At 37.6% G+C, this 25,257-nt stretch overlaps 1 protein-coding gene across 6 annotated transcripts in view; it reads right to left on the reverse strand.

Moving 5' to 3' along the window:
• Nucleotides 1-4,577: 4,577 nt before the first annotated feature.
• Nucleotides 4,578-25,257, reverse strand: part of VSTM2A (V-set and transmembrane domain containing 2A) — a 33,850-nt gene continuing 13,170 nt past the window's right edge. Inside the window, exon 5 of one of the 6 annotated variants that reach the window (XM_048839273.2) lies at nucleotides 4,578-5,735. In XM_048839273.2, the coding sequence (XP_048695230.1) occupies nucleotides 5,647-5,735 (89 nt within the window). In that variant the 3' untranslated portion in view covers nucleotides 4,578-5,646. Of the gene's footprint in view, nucleotides 5,996-13,694; nucleotides 14,103-23,000; nucleotides 23,372-25,257 lie in introns of those variants that run through there. The other 5 variants (XM_048839276.2, XM_048839277.2, XM_048839275.2 and 2 more) reach the window with 5 other exon arrangements.

A 25,257-nucleotide genomic window follows, 5' to 3' on the forward strand; every position in this document is an offset into this window, starting at 1 on the left:
TGTGGGTAACAACAATATTGTCTAGGAGGACCTCCGTAGGTAGACATAGAAGAGTAGTGTTTTTTTCTGAATCATTCAGCCTATCTCCAGTGGTTTCATTCTGTCATTTGTGTTATGTTAATACGTGAAGTACATGTCAACATTTGAACAGAACAAATATCTGATGAATGAAGTGAAATGTACATTGAACCATAACCCATGTTTAAAATTATTTGAAGGAAACATCACCAGCTTTTATATGGGTAACTAATTTGAAATCTACAAAATCCTAATATTTTACACAGGAAAGGAAATTACTGCATTGCCATAATACTCTCCTAAGAGAAGTTTGGAATTTCTATTCTGTCATTGAAATTTGGTTCAAATAAGAGACCTAATCATTTAGTATGTGATATTTTAGTTTACATGATTTACTATGTAGAAGAAAAATGTCTAGACCTACAGCTTGAGTGGACACACAAGACGCAAAGAATTGTACATTAAATGAATCTGCACAAGGTAAGGCATTCCTTTTCCTCAGCAGAAGGATAACATGTTTTCTTTACACTCTTCTTACTGATCAAGAAATGATGAAATGACAACTACTGAACAGTGATGAAATGGTGTTAGATAAAAGTAGCACCACTATTTCCTCCCCTGAAACATATATGCTCCATTGATTGAGTTCCTTATATTAGCCATTTCCCCTCTCCAGAGGACTGGGATTTTAATCCCTCAGAAAAATATTTTTTTCAAAATGTGCACTTTACAAAGTAGTGCATGTTTTACTTTTCCCCAGGAAAACAATGCTTTATGGGCCTCATCTTGTAAAATGTGGAACTTTTTATGGGATGTGGAGTTATCTCAGCTACTAATGCATCCAATAGGGTTTGAGGACACTGAGGAAGAGGACCTTGCAGGAAGTGCTCAGTACCTAGCAGGATGAAGTCTTATATGAACTTGAATTGGATAATGGTTACCACAGTATATGCCACAAATGGACACACTTCTTGGAATACCATATATCTGCAGATTCGCCCTCCCCATTTTTAATTTCAGTTCTACCTCCCACTTTTTATTTTGTAGCTTTGCCTCTTGCCTTTCTCTACTTTTCTCCTTTTCTTTAATTCCATGTGTTTATACATCAAGCTCTTTCTATTTTGCATACAGTTTGTCCTCATTTGCATACAGTTTGCTATGTGTTTCTGGGTTTGGAAGATACTGTTTTGGTATATTTAATTGCTGATGAAGTGGAAAATTGGAGGGTAGAGGTATTATTTCTTTGCACAATGGTATGAAAATATCATTGGCAAATTAATCTCCATCACATAGAATCATTGAATCATAGAAGATTAGGGTTGGAAGAGACCTCAGGAGGTCATCTAGTCCAATCCCCTGCTCAAAGCAGGACCAAGAAGTAGAGCACAGCAAGTTAAGCTGGATATTATGATGCATGCCTACTGAAAGTGCCTGACCCTGAGTCAACTTGAACGCCAAAAAAAAAACTCCTTTGGAAATCACTGGGACTTCTGGTTGCTGAGATGCTGATAGACTGAAATGAGAGATTTGACTCTATGATTACCAAGTAAGGGTAATTAAAATATCTTGTAATGTTTTTCTTTTATAATATACTCTGGAAATGGTACTGTATATTAAAATGAATATTATAAACCTTCCAATCAAGCATTTACATACCTGGGTATTGAATTTTTTGAGTGGCTTTAACTTTTGTCTATCAAATATAAAACAAAGAGTAACACCTAGTCAATTTTCACACAGCAAAAAGTTAACTGCAGTGAGCCCCATAGGTCTGTGCTAAGGTCTGTGGTGTTAAATATATTTATCAGGGAAAGCAAAAAGGAAATAAACTATGAGGAAGCAAAATGTGCAGATGACACAGTTATTTAGGCTAGTCAAGACTCAAGCTGGTCAGGAATTTTTTTGTGTGTGAGAATTTTAATTTTTTAAATTTATTTATGGGGGAGGGGGGTTGGAAAATGTTGATTGGTCAAAACTGAAACTTTGTGGAAGCACATTGGTTTGGTGACATTTTTTAGGTTCCAGATGGAATTTTTGATGAAAAGCAAATAACAGCTGATCCTAGAGGAGCCAATAGCCCAGCAGAACAGGCAAAGTGAGAACTTGAACTGAAGTCTGTCACAGCCTAAATGAGTGCCCATGACACTTGGCTCTCCTTCTCTCTCGATCTTTGAAGGGTTTCAGTATCATTCCAATGCAGAACAAAAAAACAAATTTCTAAACCTCTTTTGAAACAAAACAAAGCAAAACCCCTCAGTTTCTTGTTCTCTAGCCAGCACTAGTCAAGACTAGAGAAGACTGGAAGGAGGTTCAGAAGGGCATAATACAGCTAGCTAGTACAATAACAGGTGAAATTCACTGTTGACAAAGGAAAAGTAATGTATGTTAGAAGGAATTAATTGAACTACTAATTGTATATTTTGGGTTCTAAATTAACTATAACTGCTCTGAAAAAAGACTGGACAATCATGTTGCTAACTCAATAAATATATTTCCTCAGTGTGCACTGGCAGTCAAAGAGCCTAATGTTAGGATACATAAGGAATGCACTGAATATTTTTTTTTCAAGCAAAAATTATGCTCGAAATTGTACTTGATTTACTCTTGTGAATATTCCAAATGAAGTAATTAGAAATGCCTTTGTGAACAGCCCAAAAAGGATTGCATTTTTATATTATCCAGACATAAGAACATAAGACCAGCCAAACTGGGTCAGACCAAAGGTCCATCTAGCCCAGTATTCTGTCTTTCAACAGTGGCCAATGCCAAGTGCCCCAGAGGGAATGAACAGAACAGGTAATCATCAAGTGATCCATCCCCTGTATCCCATTCCCAGATTCTGGCAAACAGAGGCTAGGAACACCATTCCTCCCCATCCTGGCTAATAGCCATTGATGGACCTATCCTCCATTAATTTATCAAGTTCTTTTTTGAACCCTGTTATAGTCTTGGCCTTCACAGCATTCCACAGGTTGACTGTGTGTTGTGTGAAAAAATACTTCCTTTTGTTTGTTTTAAACCTGCTGCCTGTTAATTTCATATGGTGGCCCCTAGTTCTTATGTTATGAGAAGGAGTAAATAACACTTCCTTATTTACTTTCTCCACACCAGTCAAGATTTTATAGACCTCTATCATATCCCCCCTTAGTCATCTCTTTTCCAAGCTGAAAAGTCCCAGTCTTATAAATCTCTCCTCATATGGCAGACGCTGCATACCCCTAATAATTTTTGTTGACCTTTTCTGAACTTTTTCCAAGTCCAATATATCTTTTTTTGAGATGGGGTGACCACATCTGCACACAGTGTTCAAAATGTGGGCATACCATGGATTTATATAGAGGCAGTATGATATTTTCTGTCTGATTATCTATCCCTTTCTTAATGATTCCCAACATTCTGTTCGCTTTTTTGGATTGCCGCTGCACATTGAGTGGATGATTTCAGAGAACTATCCACAATGACTCCAAGATCTCTTTCTTGAGTGGTAACAGCTAGTTTAGACCTCACCATTTTATATGTGTAGTTGGGATTATGCTTTCCAATGAGCATTGCTTTGCATTTATCAACATTGAATTTCATCTGCCATTTTGTTGCCCAGTCACCCAGTTTTGAGAGATCCTTTTGTAGCTCTTCACAGACTGCCTGGGATTTACTATCTTGAGTAGTTTTGCATTGTCTGCAAATTTTGCCACCTCACTGTTTACCCGTTTTTCCAGATCATTTATGAATATGTTAAGACACAAAGCATTAGTGCATAGCTCTTTTATCCTGGAGATATATGGTCTGATCTTACTCCCATTGAAATTAGTGGGAGTTTTGTTATTGACAGTAGGGCGAAAGGATAGGGCCTTTGTGGGTCTTTTAAAATTTAATATAAAGTCCTTATCCTCGTAGGATGTTAAATGTAGGTAAGCTCGTTTTTCTTCTCTATAAGGGAAAAAATATGTTGAGAGGTCAGTCTTTTAAGGCTGACCAGACATAGTTACAGAGTCCTCTAATAAACAGTACACTGCACCATGTAAAGTATTGTAACATGTTTGTCTGTGTTAGAATATGAAACAGCAGGAAGGATCTGGATTATTCAACTTGGGTGAAAAGAGGAAAGGACATTAAACGCTACCTAGCTGATTTAACAAACAAATATTTGTAGTTTTCCCTTCCTTCATTAATTAATGTAATTCATGTTATGTATATTACTTCCAGCCAACAGAAACATTTTCATTTTCACTTCATAGGCAGAAAGAAATGTAATGAAGAGTATGAAAGAACAATGGCTAGCCACCTATGGAAAGGGAGAAAAAAGATACCTCTTTAGCCATAGCAGGAAGAGTTCTTGAGTGAATCACTGTAGAAATTTCACTTGACTAAAACTCATCATTAAAAGAAAATCTTCCAGGAGCACATTCTGTTTTTTCTCTTGACCTTGCTTGCACGCAGTATTTGGCTAGAGACATTTTACATTCTCTGATGATAAAATCGTTTCATCCTCAATAAACATAATAAATTAAAAGGGCTTTCAGCCACCAGACTACAACATAGCATACACACAAGTAAAATAATTCATTGTTCAGAGACCATAACAAATTTTAATGTGCATTTTACAGAGTAAACAGAGAGCTGCATTGCCATCTGCAAGGGGTCAAACCAGTGGAAGTGAATGCATGTATTACAAAATCCACACAGTACTGAATTACAAATTAAAAAATAATGCTTCATCAAAAAAGGAAACAAAAATGTCTGTTGGTGGCACGACATATAGATAATATCAAAAACTGTCTTGCATGAGGACAATGGTATGTCTACTGTGAAGTTATATCACACATACTGTAAGCAATTTACAGAATTGAAGTTAGTTTTGCATATACAGGAGTTGCAAAATTAGAGAAAACACATCGAAATATAGAACACACACACACAAAAATGTATTTATATAACCACCACACAGTCAGTAGGGGTTGGCCTAAGTCAGCAACTGCCACCATTGGACAAGAAACAAACCAAGAGAAAAGAGAGGAAAAGGAAGGGGGTGGGGAAAAAAAAGAGGAAAAAATTCAAAAAAGTGAAATAAAAAACCTTCAATAGTGCTTCTTGCTTGTCTTCAAAAACAATGTCCTCTAGTCCTGTTAGTTGGTTTGCAATGTTGGTGGGTTTTTTTGCATTCCCCACCCCCACAAAAATAAGCTTTTCATCAAAGTTTCTGAGGTGTTTTTTGTCATCAGCGGTGATGCTGAGTCATTTTGTTTTCTTGGGATTTTTTGTTGGTTTTATTTATTTATTTTTGGCCACTGTTTGCCTCATGGCTGCAACAGTTCTTTCAAAGAAGGAAACCAAATATCATCCAGAGTGAATTTGTATAATACTAATGACTTGCAAGCCAACCCCTGAGCAGTCAAGGATATGATGCTTCTACTTGCTGAAAGAAAAGGAAACTAGGGCTTGCTGTTACAAAATGTCCCGTTACATCACACCAGTTCTCTTCAAATAAATTATCAGTGATACAGGAAAGAAAATAATATAGACCAAGAAAATGTGGTATCCTCTTCATATATATATTTATATGTTTAAACAATATATATATTTGTTTGTTTTGTTTTTTGTACTTCCTGAAGGTGCTCCATGTGTAGAGAATTAGAGTACATTGGGTGCAGAGTGGTGGTTGGAGGTTAGGGTCAACTTTGCTGTCCGCTCCGTGGATTTTACAGGCGATTTGCTCTTTGCTTTAAGAAGAGAAAGTGATATTGGAAAAAGTCAGCACTTTTAGATTAAAGCAAAGCACCCTTCACAAAGCCACAAACAAGAAGCAGGACAGAAAGTCCATGGCTTGTAGCTATCCTCGCACCTGCGGAAGAAGTTATAAGATATTCGCTCATCTTGCAGATTTCCAATGCTCCTTATAAGGCTGTTTAAACACATACATTTTATATATTTAATTAGCTCGCCAGCTTGGCTCTGGTGCCCATGAATGTCTTGGCATGCACTGCAAATAACAACACATACAAAGTATTTCAGTCCCAGGGAGGTTCTTTTTTTTTTTTTGTATGTATTTTTAAACAATGTAATCTAATTATAATATACATAGAGAAACAAATCTAAACACCTTCCACCTCAAAACATTAATTACAAAATAATTTCTGAAGTTGCTCTGTAATGAGAGTGTTTTCTTACTAACAAAACAGTCTATTGTTGACAGCAAAATATTTGCTTGCAAAATAAAAGCAATGCTAAGGAACCTGGGAGAATGGCAGTGCAGTGTAAGGGAAGAAATGTATGCTCAACTGTTTGGAGTATATTTATTTTTGAGTAATGAGATCTTTTGATGTTTTTTTTTCTCTTCAGAAAGCTAAGAGAATGATGCTTAAACTGTGGCACTAGATTTAATGTAAGATCCCTTAGAACTATGCTAATTAAAATTGAAAAGGTGGCATAGCAAGTATTTTGGAGTTCTAGATGTGTGACATGCTAGGTGTTAAAGTGTGAGACCACTGCTGTACATCATAAATACATAAAGGACTTGCATTACTTTAGGGGAAAGTTGTAAACTGAATCTGGCCATACTCTTCATTAAAGTTCTGTTTATAAAGGGTTAATAAATGATTGATTAGATGTTACAAATACGATCAGCATGTGTTTATAGATGGCAGTCAGGTCACCTGTAGATAGCGCTGTCAATGCTTATAAACAACCTGTTGTGGTTTTGAACCCTAATTTAACATTGAGGAAAACCGCTACTAATCCTTTATAACCTATCTACATATCGAAATTCAGCATCAGGTGTGACCCTGAATTTTCTTATCACAAAAAAAGTGCACGTATGACTTCATAAAGCTATAATATGCATTATTAGAAGACAAAGGAAGTTAGTGATATCAAAGATGCTAGGACAAGTGGTTTTTTTTCCCCTTCAGTTTACAGATGTCTGTCCAGTTAAATATCTGTCCTCTTTTGCCTAGAGAATATAGTTTTAGGTAAAAGCTAAAAATATTTGCTTTCCTTTCCCTGTTAGAATGGAGATCAAATTAAATTTCAGATCTCAATATACTGCCTCCTTTTGCAAAAAAAAGCGTGGCTCATTGTACATGGAATTAATATGAGTAACTGGCCGAACTGTGACTTTTATAGGCAGAAGTTGCCATTACAAGGATTTTTACCCACTGTAAACACATGAGGCTATCTGAACTAACTGAGGTATTGAAAATACCCCTGTAGGGGTAGAACAAATGAGGACTTTGTAATGACACCCACTGCACTCCAAAATTGGATTTTCAAAGGGAGCTAAGGAACCTGTGTGCCCAACTCCCATTGAAAGTCAGAAGGAGTTGAGAACATAAGAACGGCCATACTGGGTCAGACCAAAGGTCCATCTAGCCCAGTATCCTGTCTTCCAGCAGTGGCCAATGCCAAGTGCCCCAGAGGGAATGAACAGAACAGGTAATCATCAAGTGATCCATCCCCTGTCGCCCATTCCCAACTTCTGGCAAACAGAGGCTAGGGACACCATTCCTGCCCATCCTGGCTAATAGCCATTGATGGACCTATCCTCCATGAATGTATCTAGCACTTTTTTGAACCCTGTTATAGTTTTGGCCTTCACAACATCCTCTGGCAAGGCGTTCCACAGGTAGATTGTGTGTTGTGTGAAAAAAAATACTTATTTTGCTTGCAATATTCAAGATGTCGGTGTACCATGAATTTATATAGAGTCAGTATGATATTTTCTGTCTGATTACTTATCCCTTTCTTAATGATTCCCAACATTCTGTTAGCTTTTTTGGACTGACGCTGCACATTGAGTGGATGTCTTCAGACAACTATCCACAATGACTCCAAGATCTCTTTCTTGAGTGGTAGCAGCTAATTTAGACCCCATCATTTTATATGTATAGTTGGGATTATGTTTTCCCATGTGCATTATTTTGCATTTATCAGCATTGAATTTCGTCTGCCGTTTTATTGCCCAGTCACCTCATTTTGAGAGTCCTTTTGTAACTCTTTGCAGTCTGCCTGGGACTTCACTAACTTGAGTAGTTTTGTATCATCTGCAAACGTTGCCACCTCACTGTTTACCCCTTTTTCCAGATCATTTATGAATATGTTGAATAGGACAGGGCCCAGGACAGACCCCTGGGGGACACCAGTATTTATCTCTCTCCATTCTGAAAGCTGACCATTTATTCTTACCCTTTTTGTCCTATCTTTTAACCAGTTACTAATTCATGAGAGAACCTTCCCTCTTAACCCATGACTGCTTACTTTGCTTAAGAGCTGGTAGCCTAATTTCTTTATTCTCATTTGAAAGTCTAATGTACAGTAGAATATAATATTATCTGATATTAAGGACTTGATTCTGCACATAAGTAAATTTGCTCACAGGACTGCAACAGATGTACTCGCTATGGATAATTGCTGACACCCACAACTGTTCACAAACTGGACCCAAACGCCACTGCAACTCAGTTTTATTTGTTGCTTGTAGTATCTTATATACATCATCTCTTTTTATCATGGAACGTACCCTTTCTTTATATGCTTTACCTTATTTTAAATCAAGCTTATGGTTCATCATATTTTCAGGAGATTTCCCTCTGTTCCTTAGTTAAATGAGGGCTTTTATCTACAGTTAGACTAGCTCATATTATTTTTATATTTGCAAGTATTTTTACTATCATTTTGTGATCTTTGTCTTATCCATAGAAATCTATTTGAATTGATCGATCAAATTCTTTAAAAAGTCATTTGAATCACACCTTCTCTGCATGAGATCTACAGCACAGTTTATGCACAAATGTTCACAAATCCCATGTGGATATTTTTTAAAGGGGCCTATTTTGAACAATTATTTAATGACAACATAACTTGACAGTTTGAAAACCGTAGCATGATGTTGAAGGAAACTACTACCTTACAAAATGAAACTGACCTAAGTGTTTCAATTTTGGAAAAGGCAAAACTGCAATATTTGCGACCAATCTTTTCTTTTCAGCTACCATTTTGTAGAACACAGAAATGATGATGCACTGAATAATCAAGATGGCATCCTTTTCTCTCAACCATTGCATAAATGTATGCTCCAGATTATATCATTTCCAGCACACAAATTGCAGGCTCTTCTGTTTGTGCTGGGGTGGTTTTGTTTGTTTTTTCAAAGATTTTTAGATCAGGTTTTATACAGTATGTGCACGTTAAAGCTTAAGTGAGCTTATTGGGAACAATCCCATTAAAATATTTCAAATTTCTTAATAAAAAGAGGCTGTTAGGAATATCTGAGGTTACTTAGTTATGTAACATGGTCATCATGGACCTGCATCAGAATCCTTAAGCAGTCTCAGAGGTTGACCCTGTAGCATCCCAATGCAATATTGGAGTCTTACTTTTTCTAAGTACTTTTATTTCTTTTCAAAATGCTCATCCAATCATGAAAGCCACATTCCTAGTAATATGTCCTATCAAATAAAATTGATTTCTAAGCTACAATGAATATGAGTGAGTATGAATGATGGTGAAGATTAAATGAACTTTTATCTTTTCAAGGATACCTTTGAAATACTGTAGGAATCTAAATGTATTCAGATTTTTCACTGAAGCACTGAATACGTTTCTTCAGTCTCATACTGGCTCAAACATCTCTCTTCCCTATTTGCAGGTAGTGGGAAGCATATACAAAGTACAGACCACATTAAAGCAATAAAACAAAAAGCAACTATTTAAGTTTCCATCCTGTTTCTTTTGAAGTCACTGATGGAAGCTATCTTTTATTCCTCTCAATTTCTTCTTTTAATGATATGATAAAGCACTATGTAACAGAAATAGACTGCGGTGCACCTTTCAAACCCAGATCTACATTTCCCAAAAGGTCGGGTGGGGAGGGGGGCGGAAATCTGGCCTTTTGGTTCAACACTTCATATAGACTAAAGCCAGATGCAAACTTCATATCTGGATCCAGATCCAGATGTTCCCGAAGTTCAGGATGTTCAGATCCAGGGTTTTGGTTCAGATGGACTTCTAGTGTACATGACTGGCCAGAGCATGAGTAGCACCACTGGAACTGTGAGCACAGCAATGCTAGTTACAAACTGTTTATCTGGCTGTGGATTTCCAAAGTTTATCACTCATATGCCTACTATTTCTAAAAGGTTTTTTTTCTATAATTAACAAACTAACAGCTAAAAGAGATTTTATTGCACAACACGAGTGCTGTGTAAAGCTTGAACATGATTGTCAGGATCCAGGATAGTGGTCTGAAGAAAGAATGGATGTGTGTGTGCACTATTGCTACATTACTAAAGAAATGCTACTTAATATGTATACTAGTGATTCTCAAACTGTGGTCTTTGAACCACTGGTGCAGAGCACTTGCTCATAGTGAGAGGACAGCTGGCTGGTCACATGGTGCTGGGTCTTCCTTTTGTTCCAGCTGCTAAAGTGCATTGAAAGAAGTGAAACATACATTAAATATTTTCCTAACGTTACTTTTCCATGTAGCTAAATATTCTATTTGCCACAGACATGAGTGTGCATGGGAGGAGAGGGTTCTATGGGAAACTCTTAAAATGTGGTGCACACTATGAAAATCTTTGAGAATCCCTTTGATACAAATATGTGATTTTACTTAAATGCCAATATGATGGTGGGGTGTTGAATAGTGTTCCACACACTTATGAAAAATAAAAATTAACAAATTTTGGCCTTAGTGTTGAAAATAATAAACCCATCTTTAAAGCTAACATGGACACATCTATCCATGTTGTGTACATATCAAGCATGATACGTACAAAAACCTAAATGTGTACATATACTGTATACTAGTGAATGTTAACTTTATTCTGTAATTAGCATTATTGTTAGAATGTCAACATTTTAAATGTTACTTTTCAGCAGAAGGGATGATTTCAAAAGTATAACTGCAGAATACAATTGGTCAATTGGTCATGTGACTCATGCTAGGCTGACAGACCTGATAATGAGAGTAGAGTCTCCAGCTTCCATTTGGTTATTGATCATATACAATTTTACAGACAAAGTCAGATTTAAAAAAAATCTGTTTCTTATCATTTGTTTTTGTTTTCCCTTAAGGTTGAAAATACCAGTTACATAATTTTTTTAACTGTTTTAGCTCCTTCTAGTTGCAGATGTATTTGCTCAAAGTCCCTAAAATGCTTACCTAGCTGAGGTGTAAGGCAGTCTGCTTCTAGGAGCATGGAACTTCAACAAATTTAGTTAGGTACACCCTTAGGAACAGCTAACCTCTGCAGAATGCTTAGTTACTGAGTGCCTCTCATACTCCCAGCTCTTCCTACCTTGCAGATATACTAAATTCTAATGGCCAGATCCTCTTAGAACTTTACTCACAATGAATAGTATCCTACTCCTGAGACAGTCCCACTGAATGCAGGCTGGTTAAGAATGTGGCCTTCAGGATTTGGAATGTCAGGAGAAGTCTCAGATTAATGAGTAAAGTGCAGGTTTGGTGCTCAGAGATCAGGACCAGTACAGTTAAGCACAAACTTTTCAGGTCATCATGTGGTCTCAGTACAGATCACCTGGCTTTCAACACCACATTTGTATATACATTTATAATGTTTTTTTTTAACTACACTGAATGCCTTGTATTCTTCTGATCATCTAAATCATAAATAGAACTGTGTGAAAATGTGGCTGTTTTGTTTTGCAAAAATTTATGCCGGCATTTTCTTTAGCTCACGGTTTTCAGACTTGGACCCTCCTTCACTCCTATCAGTTTTTCTGTGTGATTTGAGTTTCAAATAAGTCTAAAAACCAAATCCAGTCAAAATTCTGCATAATTTCCATGTAAAATCAATCCAGGATAATTTAATACTTGCCCTAAGTTCATTCAAACTATTTATGAATCTTAAACCAGATGTATTGAAAGGTTGTCTGAGTATTGTGTTTGTAAAGACTGGTCAAACCAGGAAGGTACATTTAATTTCAGCTTTGATTGTGTATTATTTCACACAGTCCTGAAATGAATAAATTCCTTCTCTGCCCTCATTCTATCCATCTCTGTCCTTGTTCAACTGTGGAAATCTCAACCTTCCTATGTTTTTTTCTTACCAGATATATAAAAAAAAATTCCCATCCTGAATCAGGCCTAAAAGTGAAAAATCATAAAATTTTTCATGAACCAAAATCTGGAAAAAAAATTGGTCCAGGTCAAACAATCATTTTATTTTGAAAATGTCAGTGTCTTTCATTTTGATTTCAACCTTTGTTCATTTTTTTTTTTAATAATCTATATGTACTGAAATTTCAAGCCAAAAGGTCACTTGGACTTGAAAAAACATGTTTCTATATTTTTTACAATGAAATGTTTTGATATTGTGACAATTTCAAAACTTTCTTCCAATAGTTTGTATGAGTAAGGAGAACTCATCAAACTGACCCTGGTTTGTAAACAGCTTTGGTTTCAACAACAAGGCATTTTCCAATTAAAAAAAAAAAAAGCATTCTTTATAAAAAAAAATTCCTGACCTGTTCTACTCCTTCTCTCTCTTATGCAACTAAAATGTGCACACACACTATACTTTGAAGAAATTCACCTTAAACTAATCTGAGAATGAATTGTATTTTGGGGAAGGAATTCTTTCTACCCTTAGCCTTCAGTGCCCTTTATTAATGTATGTCTGTGAGGAGTTAAAGATTCCAGATCCTTGCCACCAGACTGTAACATTCTGGTCTGAGCTGGTGGTGGTGTAGGGCTACCTCAGCCTGTAGGTGAGCTGTCCCTTCTTAAGGAACCTAGTGCCTCGGGGAGCTACGCAGACTGTATCATCTATTCCTGAACTTCGGGACTGGAACTGTGACGTGCCATTGCATAAGATGAGCCATGGAATGGAGGAGAATCCTTGAGTGTGCCCCTTCCCTGCACACCTATCATAGAATCACAGAACTGGAAGGGACCTCAGGAGATCATCTAGTCCAGTCCCCTGCACTCATGGCAGGACTAAGTATTATCTAGACCATCCCTGACAGGTGTTTGTCCAATCTGCTCTTAAAAATCCCCGATGATGGAGATTCCACAACTTCCCTAGGCAATTTATTCCAGTGCTTAAACACCCTGACAGTTAGGAAGTTTTTGCTAATGTCCAACCTAAACCTCCCTTGCTGCAATTTAAGCCCATTGCTTCTTGTCCTATCCTCAGAGGTTAAGAAGAACAATTTTTCTCCCTCCTCCTTGTAACAACCTTTTATGTACTTGAAAACTGCTATTATGTCCCAAACAAACCCATTTTTTTCAATCTTCCCTCACAGGTCATGTTTTCTAGACCTTTAAACATTTTTGTTCCTCTTCTCTGGACTTCCTCCAATTTGTCCACATCTTTCCTGAAATGTGGTGCCCAGAACTGGACACAATACTCCAGTTGAAGCCTAATCAGCGCAGAGTAGAGCAGAATAATTACTTCTCGTGTTTTACTTACAATACTCCGGCTAATACATCAGTGTGCCCCTCCTCTGCACACCTATGTAAGGGTCTGTCACTTTCTGACTTTTGGTGTTTTGGAAAAAGGAATAACCAGAGCATTAGTTAAATTATCAGAAAATGTTAAGGGTAGGAACATGACAGGGACTACTCCATAAGAACTCCTCTTAAACCTCTGTGCAAGCTACCTAGACTTAGTCCAAGCCTGTAGGTGTAATCAGGTGCTCTCTGCTCACTTTATCTTTCCTTCTTCTGAATAGTGGGGCAGGTGAATGGGTAGAACTCTGGCTCTGGCTCCGCAACTTGCTGGCTAGTACAGCAAAACAGTGCAAGCTGGTGGTGGTGTTTGCTGCTGGTGGAGGACAATAACAAATTACTATACACCAACCTTCAAAGCAAAGGGGAAAGCTGGGGAGGGAACTGTGCCTGCATTATGTTTCTGAGTCATGATGCCTTCCTGGGTTGGTGCCACATCTTGCTCAGAGCTGTGTCTAGAATTACAATCTAGCCCAAAATTAGGAGGATTTGAAAACACTTGTAAGGACAAAGACAGAGAGAAAATACAAACATGCACATAAAAGAATAAAATGAGACTCACTTGCTGAAATGGAAGGAGGAGCAGAATGGTCCAAAACTGGCAAGGAGAAACCTATGTAAGGGGTAATGATGAAAAGGAGCTAGGACTGATTGTGGCTAGAAAATAAGGCATCCATTTATAATCTGCTATGGCTGCAAATAAGGCTAGTGCAATGTTAGGGTTGGTTATAGATGCAAGACATAAAGTTAGTAGACCTCAGTGTGGCACTGCTATGACCGCACATTGAATATTACTTTCAGTTCTGTGGACATCAAAAGGAAATCAGAGAAGACCAACATAATTGACCAAAGGCTTGGAAGGATTGCAGCCTTGGCATTATTTTTGGGTTCTCCCTTGGCCTTAGCGCATGCATGGAGGCCACAATCAATCATGCTGCTTCCTCCTCCACAACATCCTAAAGATGCATCCTTTTCTTTCTACCCCTTCAAGCAAAGCTCTTGTTCATCATTCATTATTTCCCTTCTTGACTATTGCAGTATCCTCCTAACTGGGCTTCCAGTCACACACTTCTCCCTGCCCTCTTCCAGTCCCTGTTTCCAGTCCCTACAAAATACTGTTGTTCAAACAATCTTTCTTGCAGATCAGTTTGACTGTGTCATCCCACAGGCTCTGAATGTGGAGTAATCTTGTAAGTGGTAGAAGCTTCATCACTTGGGACTTGTCAGACTAGACTGGACAAAACCCCAGAAAAGATGCTGGGTGCAATCAAGTATTTGCAGGAAGATGGGCTGGACAATCTAATTGGCTGTTCCGTGTCTAACATATATTATTTTATAATTCACTGTATCCATTCAGCATTGAACCCAAAAATCACTGTTTGGCCTGTTTCATTTTAAAGTGTAAATTGTTTTACACTATATTACTATATACACATATATGACTAGGCAAGATTTTTGCCATAAGCATGACCAGGAGATCTTGACATGAAATTGTTTAATGGAAGTTCATTTACCCCATGATATGTGGCATTCATGTGCGTTGCTGCTAATGATGTGAACTCACCAGGTTCAGCACTCTGTTTAAATACTTATGAGAAGCTTATCTAAACTTTGTTTTGGTCTGGAAATGAGGCCAGAAATCTTGCAAGGACAGCTTTTTTCCCATGAGAATACTGCTACTTTGCATTTCTATAGCGCCTTCCATTTAAGAATCTCAAAGCAAATATAAAAACATGAAAGACCCCTAGCAATCCTGTGAGAAAGGTAAGTAGTAGTGTACCCACTGTACAACTTGGTACAATGAGACACAGAGAGATTACCAGTGATTTGCCTGAGTTTGTGGAAGAGCAAGGATTAGCGGTCAAGTCAGTATTAGAGACCAAATGTCCTGTACTCTAACAACAAGAATATTTTTCTCTCCCAGGTACTTATAGACTTAAGCTGTCGTGGGAAATATTGTGAGGCTAACAGCTTGTCTACATAAACATTTAGTTTGCCGCAAGGTGGGGTGTGAATCAACCCCTAACCCTAACCCCGGCACAAGGTAATGGGTTGAGCTCTTTCCAAATTTTGAGCAAAGGATCTATTCAATTCTTGTATAATCTACTAGTCACCACTGTGCTTCAACATGGACATTCCAAGCTATATATTTAGTGTGTTGTCACTCTTTATTTTATCCTTCTCTTCTTGTCTGGATCTTACAACTTTCTTGGCCCACTTCAGACTAACCCTTCAGAGTATGAGGTTGTATGTATCAGTAGTTCTCAGTCATGAGTAGGGATGCTCGTACTTCAGCCTTTTATGACCCATATCTGAGTTCCCTTCCCTAATTTAGGGCCTGATTCTGTAATGTTTTCCTCACACTGAATATTCTTTACTCATATGACTATTCCCATTGACTTCAACAGTCTACTTGCATGAGTAAATACTTTTCAGGGAAAGGGTTGAGATATAAGGGGCCTTTCTATACAGGCCTCTGAAATGTCACTGCTGGTTACTCACACTGGATTCAGGGGGAGCGCAAGATCCAGTGTTGGTAAGAATAGGCACAGCAGGTTGCAGGCTCTGGTAGTCCAGCTAAAACCCAAACAGTAAATTGGTACTTACTCCTAATATTTGGAAAACATTGGCAGCATGTTCTGGGAATACTCATATTTGATTCCTTGTGCACTGAACAGTGTTCTTCTTTACTTCCCCACTGGGAACAGTGGTCTTAAAATATCTTTGACATTTTTTAAAATGCATGATACACAAAGGAATAAACCATTGCTTTAATGCTGCTTGCTTACCAATGCCCTAGAATTTGTTTGAACTGACATTTTTAATTGTTGACAGCTGTATGGCTGATCAGCTTCTCAAACTTTATCTTAACTAAGCATGGCTGTCACACCTTCTTATTCCTTAAACCCAAACCCAAAATAACAATACAGCTTCTGGCTGGTTAATAGACTTTCAAATTATCCACAAAAATGTGAGTCACATTTCAAAACTTAATTGCACCAGTCCCATTCTCCTACATACCACTCATCCATTCCTCAAAAAAAAAAATATTAAATATATATATATATATCCTAACTAGGATTGGCCCTAATACTATCTCACAAGTGTTCCAGAAGCACTTCTATAAAAAGAACGTCTGCAAAAATAAGCTTGTGTGTGTCACAGACACTGAAGAATTGTTGCTCATTACAGAGAAATCTCTGTGCTACATATCACCTTTTGCACCCACCTGGCAATGTTCAGCCTCATCTTTTAGATGTGGTTAGCCTGATTGTCCCCTCATTTGCACTGGTGTAAATTGGAAGTAACTCCATGAAAATCCACTAAGTCGTATTGGTGTCAAAATCGAGTGATGGGAGAATCAGGCCTAGAGTGTTTCTCTCAATGTTTTAATTTCATCGTCCCACAAATTCTAAATCACTGAGCTTCTCAACCATTCCCTTTACATCTATTTTTTACTTTTTCCCCGAGGGCAGTGAGGGTAGGGGTGGTTAGAACCATGGGCAGGCCTTTGCTAGTATTTTATGTGGTAAACACCTAGCACATAGCATGGTCACCCACATATATTTTTGTATATATTTCAAGAAATAAATAAATGTGTGAGCTCTTATTTCAGCAGATGAAGATTCAGGCAAATAGAGTACTATAATATTTAAGACCTGGTATAAATCAACATTGCTCCATTTAAGGTAATGGGCCTACATCAGCTGAGAATCAGGCCCTTAATGATTTAGTGACAACCTACTGCCTCTTCCTCAGTTCTTATTTTTTTTCCTTCTCTCCAACAAACCTTATCATTTTAACATTTTGTTCAGTGGCACGGGGAATTGGAGGAGGGGGAATACAGTAGATCTATTTCAGTGTTCAGCAGTGTATTTTGTTTTTCGTTGTGTCAATGGGCACTGCTCTTCTGCAGGCATTAGTTCACTGGGCAGTTTCCCCAGTGACACTGTGTGTGGAAGCAACAATAGCAGCCAAGGTAATAACAGCATTAGCATCAGAAGAAACAGCAGCAACAAAATGGTTTCCTAACTGTGTTTTGGTCACTGTTGCAGAACATGTAGAGTCTGTATGAGTAGTATCTACAATACAGTCTGTGGCCATTATCTTTCACTTTTATATTTTAACTCTTTTCATTATGTTAGACAGCTTTGTTCCAGGCAAGTAGTATTTACCGATAGGCGGGGGTCAAACTTCAATGAGATGTATCTCACACATAAACTCTCTCTCTCTCTCTCTCTCTCTCTCTCTGTCTCTCTAGCAAATTGCAATAACAAAGTGTGTCATACACAGTTTGTGAATGAAATGGTCAAATGAAAAAGGGAAAACACCCAACATCCTGTCCATGGTGCGGAGAGAGATCCTCATATGTTCTTCAAATGACATCCAACTTTCTAAACAACCAACCAGGATTAATTATTTTTATTATAGCTACTACTCACACCCAGAGGAGGGTATCTGATGTTAGCATTGCTGTGCCTTGTGAATTATTTAGTCCAATGAAAAATCTCAGAGAATGACTAATTACTAAGAGTGCAGTGTTTTAGAGCAGACCAGGGCTAAGCTTTTAGAGTGAATCGTGTAGGAAAGATTCCATCCGGGGGAAAAAAATTAATCATAGAATCATAGAATATAAGGGTTGGAAGGGACCCCAGAAGGTCATCTAGTCCAACCCCCTGCTCGAAGCAGGACCAATTCCCAGTTAAATCATCCCAGCCAGGGCTTTGTCAAGCCTGACCTTAAAAACCTCTAAGGAAGGAGATTCTACCACCTCCCTAGGTAACGCATTCCAGTGTTTCACCACCCTCTTAGTGAAAAAGTTTTTCCTAATATCCAATCTAAACCTCCCCCACTGCAGCTATTTGGAATCCTGAAATAATTCCAAATAGCTGTGTTCTTTTGTCTTTCTTTCTCTTCTTTCAGTTCCCAGCCAGCTTGTTATGCCTCCCCACCTAATATGAACTGGTAAAAGCCAGGACTCTCCACTCTCACCCCCAGGGCCCTGTGTAACATTAAAATACATTTACAGGGGCTTACTTCTCTGTTAACATAAGCAGATGCAACTCTATTGACTTCAGTAGTGTTTTATCCATTTAAGCCAACAGAGAATTTGGCCCATTCATTTTACATTGTAACCGTTGTGAAGGGAGTGGGTTTTTCTATCAGAGAAAGGAAGTTCCCTGTTTCACATCCAAAAGCAGGCAAAAATGCTGTGTATTTGTCAGGTAACAAATGGGATGGTTTCTGAAGCAAGGAAACCCCATCTGTTTTCTAAGAGCGTGTTATCACATGCTCTGCCATTTCCAATGTCCCGGTGCAATACACCAGACTAAGCAGCAATGAGAAGTAATTTGGATGAACAGACAAACAAAACTGCATGACCTATGTGTATTCTTCCCACTGGTTAATTAGCAGTTGTACCAGACATGTGGAACTGAATTATTTGCTCTATGCTCCCTCTGCTAAGAAGATTTCTCAGAGGCTCCCCCATGAAATTTATCATGTTTGGCTCTGGATGCGAGGCAACCCATAGAGGTTAAAGCACTTTTAAATGACTAAAAATTAAGTGATACGCTTAAGAACGTACATGGCAATATCTATAGGTAGTTAGGAAGATGGATCGCTAAATGTGGTATGTACATATATAGGATAGATCTAAATATAGGTGTGTGTTGGTAAATAGTATTGTAGTCACAGAAAGGGTGAGATGAATTTCTGAGCATGGGAAGGTATTTCAAAATGAACATTTCCATTTTCAGCTCTATTATGACCCCAACATACTACCTTTAGGGGAGCTGACTTTAGGGGAGGCAACTACTCAGCACTCAGCCCACAGAACAAAGCAACTAATATTACTCTCCACGCTTGCCTCAGAAAAGTAATCCTCTTATATGACTCAACCCTGTAAGGTGCTGAGCGCTTTGGCCCACATCCAGCATGTGCTTAACTTTAAAGCATGTGAATACGCTCATTGACTTCAGTGAGACTATTCAGGTGCTTAAAGTTAAACATGTGCTTATGTGTTTAATGGGATCTGGTCACAGTGCTCACCACCTGTCAGGACTGAGCCCTGTAATTACTAGAACATTTAGAAAATTAGATGAATTCTTGGCTCACTGAAGTTAACGGGAGTATTGTCATTGACCTCAATAGGACTAGGATTTTCCCCAGGGTGCCCAAAGCCTGGAATAGGCATATATACAAAATAAATTAAACTGGGTTTTTCAAAGAACCCTAAGGAAGTTAGCAACTTAACTCCTTTCCTTTCCTTTCAAAATCCCAGCCTAACAAAGTCTTGTCATCAAAATTTACTTTAAGGTAGAACTTGGAACAAAAATAATCTCACCCCAGATACAGCTTTATAATACAATGTATAGACACTTCTATCAATTTTTTAATTACTATCTACCATTCTGCTTTGCTTTAGTCAAAATGAATGGTATACAGTCATTTAAATCAGGTATAATAAAATGTGATGGGCTGGTCATATAGCGAGGCTCACTGACAATCAATGGACTGCAGCTGTCACTGAGTGGTACCCAGGGGAACTGAAATGACCACTCAGCTAACCTCCATAGAGATAGGAAGATTTTATTGTGAAAAGGCATGGCCACACATGGGGAAGGAAGGCCAAGATAAGAGAAGAATGGAAAACGTGTTGTAATCATCTCAATCTATATGAGTGCTGAAGGTGATCAAGGTATACCATTCAAGTAGAAAAATATGATTCCCTGGACCACACTTTATTTAATAGAAAAGAGTGTGGAGAAGTGTTTGGAGTCTGTTACATCACTCCTTGATTGAGAGAGGTGTTTATTCTCCTCTGTTGCTCATTCTTGTTTTCTCATATCATTTTTGCTCCTTGCATCACAAGTGAGAACAATGGGAGCTGAAAGCATTTAGCACTTTGCAGACTGAGGTTCACATTTACTGAGTATCAACTAATAATTTCATAGTTTATTTTGTTATTTGAGACTAACTAAAAATAATTGTTGTTATCAGAAAAGGTGAATATGCAAGTCCTTTTAAGTAAAAAAAATATTAAAGATTATGGTATGTAAAGATATCTAATTGTAATAGATAGTAGATAGCCTATTAGCTACACATTGTCTTATTGATGGAATTATTAAATAGATGTAGAAAAGATTAAAGAAAACAAAATCAATGGTGCTCTTTATTATTTTTAAAAAAAGAAAAGGAGTACTTGTGGCACCTTAGAGACTAACCAATTTATTTGAGCATAAGCTTTTGTGAGCTACAGCTCCGATGAAGTGAGCTGTAGCTCACGAAAGCTTATGCTCAAATAAATTGGTTAGTCTCTAAGGTGCCACAAGTACTCCTTTTCTTTTTTGTGAATACAGACTAACGGGCTGCTACTCTGAAACTTTTTATTATTTTAAACCCCAAATACTTATGATCCTGATTTTCTTCAGTGCTGAGCACCCAAAGATATGTTGACTTCAGCTGGCATTGTGGATGCTCAACACTTCCAAAAATCATCCCCAAAGGGGTTCCCAGTGACACCAGTGAGAATTTTGCCGGTGACCTCAGAGAAGGCTGCAGGCTTTTTGTAGGCTGACTATATATAATATAGTCTATAATATATAGACAGAAAGTCTATATATTATAATATAGTCAATAATATATAGTCAGAAAAAAATGTTGGTGAATATTCTATAACACTACAATCTGGACATAAAAGTATGTCTTGCATTCAAAGCTGGTAGATTCGGAACTACGGACTAAACAGACCCAAATGGCGGGGAGAGGGGGGGAGCACATCCATTTACCAGAATCAATAGATTCCAATAATGTTATAATTTCCTCCCTTTGTTCTCCTACCTGGTACTGAAGTTTGCTGTGGGTCTTCCTGATTCAAGGAATTCAGTTGGTGCTACAAGATGCAAAGACCCATCTTCCCCTGCTTGCTCCCTCCCAGGTTACATACTGAACCCCGAGCCATCAAAGGAGTTCCTCCTCAGATATCTCTTTTCTAAGATGGTAGAAAGGTTACTAAGATGTAGCCAGTTCTGTGTTTGAGTTAGTGAATCCTGAGAAGCACACAGGTTTCCTAGGAATCTGAGAAATCTGAATTTAAGCAGTCAGAATTTGGGCCTGAAATGATTTCTTTATCTGTAGCTGTGGCCTCTTTGTGATCTGTCAGCCCAGACTCAATGAGAAAAAATAGATTTTTGTTTGTGCACAAAAATTTGAACAGAAGCACAAAAATTTGAACAGAAGACATTTTTTGCACGCACGGCCTGTCAAAAATTAGAGGGAATGTTGCATAGGACCAAATTAATTTCACAGTTTGCCCCTAGAAAATTACACCATTACCTATAGTTACAAGACCTTGTGATATATGAAATGTGTAGTATTACCTTTGGAATATGATACACTCTTATGAATTATGCAGAGAAAATGTCTATCACTCCACCTACATAAGAATTTTTCTGAATATATGCATATTAGGCTGTCATATTAGTCAGACTGCTGTTATGCCGTGATGGCAAACTTCATTTGCAGCAGCCCAGGCATATGAAATCAAAGGGTCAAGCTATGACAGCTCTGACTTTTGCTTCCCTTTTTGTTTTTATTTTAAAATAGAATTTAATACTTCTTCAGTGTATTTTTTTTTTTTTGGTGTGGAATACATGTTTTTTGTTCTTTCTGGTGCACACTCTCTCTGTCTATTCTGTATCTGTTTCTATAACTAGAATACTTTACAAGTATATATAGCATTTTTATTTAAACATTTCACAGTGATGTGTGAACTTTTATGAATTAAGATTCACAACATCCTGTGAGGTAAATAACGGATATACAAGAGCCACAGAGATATATAAAAGCCCATAAACTATACATACAGAATAAGCCATCAAAAAGTTATCATTTGCCAACCGTTCCTATACAGTTCCCTCACAGTTACCACAAATATTCTTTCTCCTGAGTATAGTGGGAAATTATGGTAACCTCGGGTACTTTAAAATGGTAATAGCTGGCAAATGTTTTTTTTTATGTTAACGACTGCCCTTGGGTTGAGAAATTATTCTCTAGTGGTACTTTTTAGATCTCTATTGCCAACTGAAAACTGACACTTAAAAGAATGTTGGGTGAACATGAGCAGTGAAAGAGTTCAACAGAGTGATGCCTACCTTTCAAATATAAATTGTGCGGTGAAAACATCATACAATCAGAAGGAACTGATCTTGCCTACCTCATAGCTATACCCTGCAAAATATATAGATTTAAAATTTCCTAAATCCCAAGTCTCTTTCCTGTAATTATAGGACCCAGATTTTTTGCAATGTGCTGATCAATGCAATGAGAAAATTTAATGTTGGTCATAAGGTAATACAACCCCAACTCTAATACTGGACTAAATTCTGACACCGTTACACACACTGCGTGAAACCTTATTCTGCAAGCAGTCCCACTGATGTCAAGGTACTACTCAACAAAAGTAAAGATATCCCAGTCTACCCCATTGTATGAAATATAATCACAAACATTTGAATTATGCAGGTATATTTTAATTTTTAACAATGTTTCCATTCCCTAGGAAAGGTTCCTTCACTGCATAAAATTGAATGAAACACGAAAATGTCAGTCTCCTGCTAGTTTCTGTATTTGAGCACTACGTTGAAATATGGGAAAAGAGATTAATTTTCTTTTGAATCACATAAGGAAATTAGGGCAGACACATGTTGATTAATTACATTAGTAAGAAAGATCATACACAATGTGCCTGCCTATAACTACTATCTCTGTTCTGCCATTCTGATGTCCCAAAATTGGATGCTTCTTCTTCCTCAGTTGGAATCACTAGACATGTGGGCCAAATTCTCCGTTGCCTGGTACCTTCTGTAGGCATTTACACTTCTGTAAAATGAATTCAAAGTGGGTCTAAAATATCACCAAATCAGATTGAAAGTAAAAATTAATTCCCCAGTCTTCTCAATATGAGGAAAATCAATCTTGAGCCTCAAAAGTTAAACTATTGGTGCAGACTCCACTGTCAGTTACATTATGGCATTTGACTGTTGATTAGGTGAAATCAACATACAATATATTGAGTCAAAATCAGTACTAGTGAAAGTCAATTTTCCTCAGTAGGTGAATTTGGCTTTGTGAATGGAGCATGAAACTTTGCTTCATCAGAAACCACACATGAATGTAAGAGATTAAATTACTAATACTTTATTATTAGGACTGTCTGTACTTGGCCTACAATAAATATCATTTTGAGAAAATGTTGAAGCATGAAGATAAGCATATGTCTTGCCCTCTCAGAGCTATGACTGAATGTTATTTTGATTTTGGAATGCCCGTAACAATCAATGAGAGGTTTGCATCCAGATCACTCGCAGGACACAGCCCTTACAGGGCAAAATGTTGGATAAATTATTGAATTAGTGAATCTTTTATACCTGTAATGCTACCAGAATAGTTTAATGGACTACCTGCTGCGTCCAAATTCTGGTCAAGGTGCTTAAGTATGTGTCTACCTTTAAGCTTCTAACTAGTCCCATTGACTTAAGTAGAATTACTCACAGATATTGCTGTTCGAGGATTTCAGGTTCTGATTTGAAGGAAATTCTGTGATTTTGAAATTAGTTTTGTTTTGAATGAAAACAAAGGATTTCTAAAATTCCTGTGACATGAAATTTACAGGAAAAAATGTAATCATGTCAAGAAGGTTGAGGGGAGATATGATTGCTCTCTATAAATATATCAGAGGGATAAATACCGGAGAGGGAGAGGAATTATTTAAGGTCAGTACCAATGTGGACACAAGAACACATGGATATAAACTGGTCATTGGGAAGTTTAGACTTGAAATTAGATGAAGGTTTCTAACCATCAGAGGAGTGAAGTTTTGGAATAGCCTTCCAAGGGAAGCAGTGGGGGCAAAAGATCTATCTGGCTTTAAGATTAAACTCGATAAATTTATGGAGGAGATGGTATGATGGGATAACGTGATTTTGGTAATTAATTGATCTTTAAATATTCATGGTAAATAGGCTTATTGGCCTGTGATGGGATGTTAGATGGGGTGGGATCTGAGTTACCTAGGAAAGAATTTTCTGTAGTATCTGGCTGGTGAATCTTGCCCATATGCTCAGGGTTTAGCTGTTTGCCATATCTGGGGTCGGGAAGGAATTTTCCTCCAGGGCAGATTGGAAGAGGCCCTGGAGGTTTTTCGCCTTCCTCTGTAGCATGGGGCACGGGTCACTTGCTGGAGGATTCTCTGCTCCTTGAAGTCCTTAAACCACGATTTGAGGACTTCAATAGCTCAGACATAGGTGAGAGGTTTTTCGCAGGAGTGGGTGGGTGAGATTCTGTGGCCTGTGTTGTGCAGGAGGTTGGACTAGATGATCATAATGGTCCCTTCTGACCTTAGTATCTATGAAAACACTTTGTTTCAATAAAATTGAAACATTGCATTTCAATTTTGACATTTTTAGATTACATATATATATATATATATATATATATATATATATATATACACACACACATACATATTTACAATATAAACGAAAATAAATTTCCAAACAAAAGGTCATTTTGACATGAAAAATCAAAACATTCCATTCCAAAAATGTCACAGTGGAATGTATTGATTTATCAAAATATTCCCCCCCCCCCTTTTTATTTCCCAAAAGGGAATTTCTTTGGAAATCAACACATTTCCATAGGAAGTTTCTGTTTCAATTAAATGACATTTTCTGATGGCAAAACATTCACTTGGAAAATTTTTGAGC

The sequence above is a fragment of the Caretta caretta genome, chromosome 2 (genome assembly GCF_965140235.1).
Source record: "Caretta caretta isolate rCarCar2 chromosome 2, rCarCar1.hap1, whole genome shotgun sequence".
Taxonomy (NCBI): Eukaryota; Metazoa; Chordata; order Testudines; family Cheloniidae; genus Caretta; species Caretta caretta.